This window comes from Cebus imitator, unplaced genomic scaffold (assembly GCF_001604975.1).
Source record: "Cebus imitator isolate Cc_AM_T3 unplaced genomic scaffold, Cebus_imitator-1.0 Scaffold8, whole genome shotgun sequence".
In the NCBI taxonomy this organism is placed as follows: Eukaryota; Metazoa; Chordata; class Mammalia; order Primates; family Cebidae; genus Cebus; species Cebus imitator.
The window spans coordinates 9,355,373-9,365,189 of record NW_016107323.1 but is presented as its reverse complement, the minus strand read 5'-3'; the positions used below and the strand labels follow the sequence as shown (position 1 = coordinate 9,365,189).

General features: G+C 40.0%; 1 protein-coding gene and 1 pseudogene across 1 annotated transcript in view; one reads left to right on the top strand and one right to left on the bottom strand.

The window, feature by feature from the left end:
* Positions 1-9,817, top strand: part of HECTD4 (HECT domain E3 ubiquitin protein ligase 4) — a 232,540-nt gene that overhangs the window by 65,822 nt on the left and 156,901 nt on the right. Inside the window, exon 2 of the mRNA XM_017540172.1 lies at positions 6,583-7,100. Within this exon, the coding sequence (XP_017395661.1) occupies positions 6,583-7,100 (518 nt within the window). The remainder of the gene's footprint in view (positions 1-6,582; positions 7,101-9,817) is intronic.
* Positions 3,498-5,153, bottom strand: LOC108314166 (annotated as a pseudogene).

Here is a 9,817-nt window from a genome sequence, read left to right as displayed (position 1 = left end):
TTTTTAAGAGACAGGATCTCACTTTGTCACTCAGGTTGGAGTTCAGTGGTGCAATCATAACTCACTGCAGACTTGAATTCCTGGGCTCAAGCAGTCCTCCTGCCTCAGTCTCTTAGGTAGCTGGGATTATAGGTGCATGCCACTACACCCAGCTAATTATTTTTCATTTTGTAGAAACTTGGTCTTGCCATGTTGCTCAGGCTGGTCTCAAACTCCTGGCCTCAAGTGATCCTTCCCCCAAGCCTCCCAAAGTGTTAGAATTACAGGTGTGAGCCATCAAACCTGGCCTGATCCTCTGTTCTATCAAATATTGTCGTCTTGTTTAAAGCCAGATATGGCCAGCAAAGAATATTTTACCCACATTCTGTTAGACAGAATGACTGTTGTCTTAGTTTAAAAACACTTACATTGGCCAGGTGCGGTGGCTCGTGCCTGCAATCCCATCACTTTAGGAGGCCGAGGCAGGAGGATTGCTTGAGCCCAGGAGTTTGAGGCTAGCTTGGGCAACATAGGAAGACCCTGTCTCTACAAAAATTTAAAAATTAGCCGGGTGTGGTGGTGCAGGCCTGTGGTCCCAGCTCCTTGAGAGACTCAGGCTGCAGTGAGCCATAATCATGCCACTGCACTCCAGCAGCCTGGCTGACAGAGCAAGGCTGCTGGAGTCAGCCTGTCTCAAAAGAAAAAAAACAACAACTGCAACAAAACATATGTTATGTATGATTTAAAAAAATACATTAAGTCTGTGAGTTACTTTGGCAGTCAATCCCTTAATTAGGGTAATGTTAGCATTATCACCAAAGTACAGTTAGTACTTCTGATTAAGAATGACAGGGATCTTCCCTTTTCCTTAAATAGCTTTCCACTTTTTAAAAGAGAAAACTATTAAATTTCTAATGACATTTTGGTCAAGAGCAGTGGTTTTATGTGAGGATCTGAGACAAGTCATTTAATATTCATAAGTACCAGAATAGATGTGCCATAGCTGACTTAAAAAAAACCCAAAGGTATGATGTCTTTATAAAATGATTTTAGGCCATGACCTTCAAACTTAAGAATTCTAAAAAAACGGCAGCATAGCAGACAGTTCTGAGTTTTCATAAGGGGCCACTGAAATGGATAATGCTGAGTAGCCTAATGGATTTCTGCAAGCATAGTGTGCTTTAGATACTGCTAAATCAATAAACACAACAGTCATTTAAGTGTGTGTGTTATATAATATTTACTTAATTATATTATAACTCAAATTCTTTCAGAGTACTTGTCTTTTAAATGGAATGCTAAATATAATTGGAGTACTTGTAAAAATAGAATGGTCAGAAAAATGCACAGTATATTATGTCATTTTTCTAAGCTATATTAATATTTGGAGTTAGCTACAGATTCTGTTATACCACATCATTTTATGTACCATGAAATGTCATATTTCAGAAGTACTCATGTTTGATAATAAAAATAAATAGCCTTGTGTTTTATGTTACTGAGTTGTTCATCATTTGAGTTCAATAAGACTGTATTGGATTTTTTTAGTCGTTGTTTCATATAAGAAAGTAGATGATTGATGTACCGTAAATAAAAATGTGTGTTCAGTACATAGGTAGGTATTTTATATACAGTAGTTGGATTGGGTGGAAGAAATAGCAATCGATACTGAAAAGCTTTTTTAAAGTGCCAAAAATTATTATTTGTTTAGATGTTTATAACTGGGAAGATGATCAGATTTAAAATTTTTCGGTTTTTCACATCATTGAAAAGTATTTCAGTAATCTTTATTGATTGTTATAGTGGCGGCTGGTTACTGATTTTTTGGGGGGATAGCACTTAAAAAAATCAAAATAGCATGACTTTCTTGAGTGTGATAACAGCTTCAAGGCAGGTGGTTGCCTTTGAAATGCGATCATTTTTTAAGGAACTTGAGTTATTTTATCTGCGCCCATCTGAAAAATAATCAAAAAGATAATATGTATTTGGTGAATCTAAATAAACAGGCGGAGGAATACAGTTTTATGTGACTTGATGGTGAAGGACATTTAATCAATCATTATTTGCTTGATCTGGTTGTACTAAAAACTAAGTAAGTGGCTGGGCGCAGTGGCTCACTCCTTAATCTTAACACTGTGGGTGGCTGAGGCAGGCAGATTGCTTGAGCCCCAGAGTTCAAGATCAGCCTGGGAAACATAGGGAGACTCCCATCTCTACAAAAAATACAAAGAATTAGCAGCATAATGGCACGTGCCTCTAGTCCCAGCTACTCAGGAGGCTGAGGTGGGATGATCCAACACCTGAGCCTGGGAAGGTAGAGACTGCAGTGAGCTGAGATCGTACCGCTGCACTCTAGCCTGGGTGAATGAGACCTGTCTCGAAAAAAAACAAAACAAAACAAAACAAAACAAAAACTCATTAAAAAATCTCTTATTTTTATTTTTAATAATATTATTTTCTATATATCTTTACCCAGTGATATCTAGTTGAATACAACTATAGTCCATCTGGAATTTTTTTCTTTTATTTAATCTTTAAAATTATACAGTCAAATTGGCCTTTTCTGGGAGGTGTGTAGTTCTATGAATCTTAATGTGTTATCAATTCATGTAACCACTACCACAACTGGGAACAATTCCTTCACCACCACCACTGTCCCCCACCCCACCTCCACTAAACTCCCTCATACTATTCCTGTGTAGTCAGACCCTACCCTTATCCCTAAACCTCAGTAACCATTGATCTGTTCTCCATTACCATAGTTTTCTATTTTCCAGAATATCATAGAAATGAAATCATACAGAACATAACTCTTGAAAATTGGCTTCTTTCTCTCAACAAAATGCCATTAGATTCATTGAAGTAGTTTCTTTCTTTCTTTCTTTCTTTCTTTCTTTCTTTCTTTCTTTCTTTCTTTGAGATGGAGTTTTGCTCTTGTTGCCCAGGCTGAAGTGCAGTGGCGCAATCTCAGCTCACAGCAACCTCTGCCCCCCGGATTCAAGCGATTCCCCTGCCTCAGCCTCCCAAGTAGCTGGGATTACAGGCATGTACCACCACGCCCGGCTAATTTTGTATTTTTAGTAGAGACAGGGTTTCTCCATATTGGTCAGGCTGGTCTTGAACTCCTGATCTCAGGTGATCTGTCTGCCTTGGCCTCCCAAAGTGCTGGGATAACAGGCGTGAGCCACCACGTCCAGCCTCAATAGTTTCTTTCTTTGCTAAGTTGTTGGTTGAAATTTTATGGCATCCTGATATTACATCAGATCTGATAGGCTGGTGAATTTCTTTTTAAACTATGAACATTTTTCATGTTAGTTAACTGAGATACTTATAGTTAACTTTTTGAATTAGAATTTGTTATTTTGTTTTCTCAGTATTTTCAGTTTTATTATAAAAGTGCATACCCAATAAAGATTAAGTCATTTCTTAACTCTACCTGCATTCAATACTTGCTCTTTTTATTTATTTTATTTTATTTATTTTTAGAGGCAGGGTCTCGCTCTGTTGACCAGGTTGGTCTTGAATTCCTGGCCTCAAGTGATCCTCCCACCTCATCCTCCTTAAGTGCTGGAATAACAGGCACGTCCAGATAACACTTGCTCTTGAGCAGCTTTCTTTGCTTTTACCATCTTGACAAGTTCCTTGCATCTTTTCATACAGTCTATCTTTTTCCTGCCAGGTACCACTTGTGCTATTTTCTGTCATCTTTCAGGTGTGTTGTCTAGGTATGTTTTCAAAGCTTGTTCAAAAAACTTCTGTTTGTTGTCCAAGGGGTGAAGTGGGTACATGGACCTTCAGATCATTCTGAAGGTGTTTCATTGTCTGCTTGAGGCAATGTTCTTTTTAAAGTTTATCAAAAGCCTTTTTTTGTTTGTCTTTCTAATGAGGGTCCAATTTTTGGAGGCTCTTTGCTTTGCCAGTAACACCTTTGGTGGTTGTCTTGACATCAGTAGAAAAATGTATGCTGATGTAATTAGCAATAACTTCCCATCTTGAATTCGTTCCAGCAGGGAAGAGATGCATAGCTTTAACTTGTAACTGCACATTGTCTTCTTACCTGTTGTTACTGCCATTCCCATCTCTGCCAGTTTATTTCTCTGCATTCTTAGATGCTTGTCACATACAAGCCCTAGCTTCCTGTTTCTCCTTTGTAATTTGTTCATTTATTTCTTCTTTTTTTCCATGCCAGCGATTCCTACTTCTTTTGTAAATGATATGTTTCATTAAAGTATTGGAAGCTTTCTAGTTCACACTGATTACAAAGTTTTTCTACTTCTTCCATCATTTCTTTTTTTTTTCTTTCTTTTTTGAGACAGGGTCTCCCCCTGTCCCTCAGGCTAGAGTGCACTGGTGCCATCATAAATCACTGCAGCCTTGAACTCCTGACCTCAGGCAGGCCTTCCACCTCAACCTCCCAAAGTTCTAGGATTACTGGCATGAGCCACCACACCTGGCCTTCTGTCATTTAACCCACCCTTCTTCATTGTTGGAAAAGTGATTTCAGATGTTGCATGAGTTTCCAAGTTTTTGCCTTTTTTTTTTTAAAGCAGAAGTCTTGCTATGCTGCTCAGGCTGGGGTGCAGTGGCTATTCACAGGTACGATCATAGCCACTACAGCCCCAAACTCCTGGGCTCCAGCAGTCCTTCTGTCTCCACCTTCCAAGTAGCTGAGAGTATAGGCATATGTCACCCACCCAGCTTGCCATTCTTTTGGAATGTTTTTTGTTTTTTTTTCTGGATGTCTTTTTCTTTCTTTGCCAATAATACTTGTTGTCTAATTATTAGTTCTTTCTCCTGTGCTAATTGAGCAGCTTCTAATTCAGATTGTCTGTGTTTTTCTTTAGCTTCTTGCTCCTTTCGTTTTGCTTTTGTGTTGTTTTTAAATTGTGAACTTTTTTTCAGTTCAATGATTTGCATATGTAGCTAAGCAAGGCAATTACAGTGTTTGCATTACTCTGGAACTTCCTGTTATTTTATTGGGCTAAAATATAACAACTTTCTAAAGGCAAAATTTGAGATAGAAGAAAGTATTTTTCCAGTTTGTAAGGGAAATAAATTACACTATGACTTTCTTGATGTTAGTGCCAAAGACCTGGCAGAATTTTCTTGGTTTTTGTTCCAAATCTCTTCCCACACTGACTTTCTGTTCTGCTGTGAACCAGGCACCTCTATTGTCTGATAATCTGTTTCAGTGTGCTTGCTCCTAGAGTGCCCTCCTTTGTTGATTATAGTAGTCTGTTCATTTTGACCTAGTCAAATTTATGTGCATAAACTCTTTGCATTGTAAGTTTAGTTTGAATCTTGAGATTTAGTTTGATCTTGAGAGCTGGTTCCTTTCTTAGTTGAAAGAAGATATATAATGGTTTTATTATCCCCAGCTGCTGAAAATTTAGAGGCCTCCTAATTAATTGTATGTTTTGGCAAGAAAACAATCTAATATGAATTGGATAAATCTATACCATGTCACAAATTAAAATAATGGGTTAACACTATTAAGAATGGGGTATGCAGCCAGGCATGGTGGCTCACGCCTGTAATCCTAGCACTTTGGGAGGCTGAGGTAGGCAGATCACCTGAGGTCGGGAGTTCAAGACCAGCCTGGCCAGCATGACAAAACTTCGTCTCTACTAAAAATACAAAAATTAGCTGAGTGTGGTGGCATGCCCTTGTAATCCCAGGTACTAGGGAGGCTGAGGCAGGAGAATCACCCTAACATGGGAGGTGGAGGTTGCAGTGAGCTTAGACTGCGCTACTGCACTCCAGCCTGGGTGATGGAGCAACACTCCATCTCAAGAAAAGAATGAGGTATGTTTCAAAACCAAAGGACCATAAAAAATCCATCATTTATTCGTAGATGTATTAGGTTTTGAAGAACAAAGATAAAACTTGGTTCCATTTTTAATAGTACTCTACTTGGTAATAGGAGTTAGAAACTTAACATTTATAACTCAAGATCATTTAGTAAAGGTCTATACTTCAATTTTCTTTCTTTATTTTGTAGTATTATCTTTTGAGACAGGGTCTTGCTCTGTCACCCAGGTTGTACTGCAGTAGCACCATCATGGCTCACTGTAGCCTCTACTTCCCAGATTTTAGCACTCTTCCCACCTCAGCCTCCCAAGTAACCATGATGATAGATGTGCACCACCAAGCCTGGCTATTTTTTGTATTTTTGGTAGAGACAGGGTTTTGCCACATTGCTCAGGCTGGTTTCCAACTGCTAGGCTCAAGCTATTTGCCCACCTCAGCCTCTCAAAGTGCTGGGATTATAGACGTGAACCATCCACTTGGCCTTATATTTCAATTTTCTAAAATAAATTCTGGAGTTAATTTCTGACTTTCACACCTAACTATATTCTTTTATGATTTGGGCTCTTTCAATTACGTCTAATCCCAATTTTAGTAGACGCATTAACAGAAAAGCCAAAGGGGGAACAACTCTATCAGCAACGAGCTGGTGGTACAGTATACGTTTTCCATTTGATTTTAATTAAAACAGTTTTTGGCATGGTCTGTTTTGGGATATCATTAAACATATTTGCTTCCTTAGATGACTTTGGTGAAAGTAGTATTTACCCACTTCTCCACTGTCTTTTTCCTTAGATTTTAACCTTTGAGACCAAGAACCCGGCGGAATTAGCAGAACGTTTGCGCTCCGTTTGTGGGAATCAGAGCAATGCCTATGCCCGCCTGCTGGAATACCGCCTGAATGCCTTGCGAGGACTGTGGAATGCCCAGCGCCAGCTAGCCTTGGAAGAACAGCATGAAAGGGAAAGTTCAGGTGATGAGGAAACTTTGGCCCTGCTCAAACGCCAGGGCTTATTGCAGCAACCTGAGCAAGCACCTTTTACATCAAGGATGGGGCTCCTGCTGGTCTTCCCCCTTATTCAGTCCCAGAGTAGAACAGACCCCTCTCTCTGTAACATAACTGCTGAGGTGCTATTGAACTGCCTTCGTGACTGCCAGCCTTTGAGCTTGACCAAGGAGCCTGCTGACTGTCTCAATGGAATTGAAACTTTGCTGTGCTCTTGGCTAGAGGAGACTTCTGACACAGGCCGACACATCCCACATAAGCAAAAAGAAAATGCTGCTGCTGCCCTGGTGGCTTTGGCTTGTGCCAGGTAAGGAAAATCGAATGTACCACTTGGTGACCTTGTGACTACTGCCACCTGGTTTGGGTGAATGAAGAAGCAGCCAAATATATTTGATAGAAGTCTTAACATTCAGAAGTCCTTCTTTGTTTTCAATATTGAATTTCACAGCCTTGACAGTGCATAAGATGCTTTCACCAAACTTGGCACCAGGTGCCTGAGCTGGAACCCAAGTTCACATTTTCTGTTTCTGGTATACCGTGATAACAGCTTAAACAGCAGAAAATGGAGAATCAACCCTTGCCATATCTAATCATCCCTTGGATGGTTAGTGTTTTACATCAAGTAGTTAGCTAAGGATGTTATGTCTATTTCTCCTAGGAGGATGGTCAGAAATTTGTAGAGTTATTAATTTTTCATGCTTGTCTATAAAGAGTACATCAGCAAGCTAGTGGGCTATTCTTCTCCCGGACTCAGTCACAAAACTGGTCACAAATTGTGTTTTTGGACCCAATACTTGTTTTCATCAGTTTAATTGGAGGGTTTCTTGGTCTATTTCTAGATTTAATAGTAGTACGCATGGCCGGGCACGGTGGCTCACGCTTGTAATCCCAGCACTTTGGGAGCCTGAGTTGGGCAGATAACTTGAGGTCAGGAGTTCTAGACTGCCCTGGCCAACACAGTGAAACCCTGTTCCTACAAAAATACAAAAATTAGCCAGGCATAGTGGCAGGTGCCTGTAGTCTCAGCTTCTCAGGAGTCTGAGGCAGTTGAATTGCTTAAACCTGGAAGGCAGAGGTTGCAGTGAGCCGAAATGGTGCCATTGTACTCTAGCCTGGGCAACAGATGGAGACTCCATCTCAAAAAAAAAAAGAAAAAAAAAAAAGATAGTATGCTGTTCTTCATGTATAAGTTGATTTTATCAACCCACTGTCAATAGAAAATATGCTTGGAGTTGCTTTTCCTTTCCTTTCTTTTCTTTTTCTTTTTATTGAGACAGAGTCTCACTCTGTCACCCAGGCTGGAGTACAGTGGCACGATCTCAGCTTACTGTAACCTCCACCTCCTGGATTCAAGCCATTCTTCTGCCTCAGCCTCCCAAGTAGCTGGGATTATAGGTGCCCAAACCATGCCCAGCTATTTATTTATTTATCTGTTTTGAGACTGAGTCTCACTCTGTTGCCCAGGTTAGAATGCAGTGGTGTGATCTCAGCTTACTCCGGCCTCTGCCTCCCAGGTTCGAGGGATTCTTCTGCCTCAGCCTCCTGACTAACTGGGATTACACGTGTGTTCCACCAAACCTGGCTAATTTTTTGTATTTTTTAGTAGAAACGGGGTTTCACTGTGTTAGCCAGGATGGTCTCGATCTCCTGACCTTGTGATTCACCTGCCTTGGCTTCCCAAAGTGCTTAGATTACAGGTGTGCATCACCATGTCCAGCAAGTTTTTTTGTATTTTTAGTAGAGATGGGGTTTCACCATGTTGGCCAGACTGGTGTTGAGCTCCTGACCTCAGGTGACCTGCCCACCTCAGCCTCCCAAAGTACTGGAATACAGACATCAGCCAGTGTGCCTGGCTTATGTATGTATTCTTCTTCTTCTTTTTCTTTTTCTTTCTTTTTTTTTTTTTTTCCGAGATGAGATCTTGCCCTGTTTCCCAGGCTGGAGGGCAGTGACATGATCTCAGCTCATTAGTTTCTGCCTCCCTGGCTCAAGTGATTCTCCCACCTCAGCCTCTCAAGTATCTGGGACTACAGGCGCCTTTCACTATGGCCAGCTAATTTTTTGTATCTTTTGTAGAGATGGGGTTTTCCTTTGTTGCCCAGGCTGGTCTCAAACTCCTGAGCTCAAGCAGTCTGCCCATCTCGGCCTCCTAGAGTGCTGGGATTACAGGCATGAGCCACCACGCCTTGCCTGGAATTGCTTTTCCAGGAATTTTATACATTCTTCTACCCAGTGACCCATATGATCACTGGCATCTGTTTGTGAGAAAGAAGTTTCACTACCTTTGTTTTCCTCTAAACTAATTATCTAGAGAACAGTTAGGACCACAACCTGACAGATTATTGTCACTATTCTGTCCCTCTTCCTTAGAATTTTTTTTTTTTTTATCGTGTCAAAGGAAATTTCAGTGTTACCCTCTTCCTTAGAATTTTTTCTTTGATTGGGACCTTTTTTCTTTTTCTTTTCTTTTCTTTTTTATTTATGTTCTGGGATCTTTTCTTTTAGCCAAACTTAGGTGGGAGAATTCTTCTTGGATAATTATGAAGTTCTTAGCTGTAAGTCTTCTTCCCCCGTTTTTCTCTTCATAGTTTCAAAGTTGACTTTCAAATGATTGAATCTGAAGTATTTGTTTTTTAAGGCAAAATGGCACCAGTATTTATTGTAAGTTTCTTTGCCCTGAGCAAGCTGTCATAGCCTAGTTTTAAATCCACTAAAGCTGTAGTTTGTGAATCCTGACATGTGCTTAATTCTAGAGACATTGTGTGGTACTGAAATAAGTTTCCTTGTAAAGGCTTTATATTGGATCGATTATTTTCTGCATACGCAGAGATAATTACAAGTCCTAGATGTGTTATCGATGTGCAAGTTCCATTTGAGAAAATTTGCTTTTAGGCAGTACTGTCTTTAGACAAATTTAGGATGTTAGGAATAATTATCAAGTCTTTAGTTTCAAACAGTTTATTATTCATTGGTTCATTAAACTCACATTTTTATTATGTACTCAAATTCAGTCTATACCGAAGT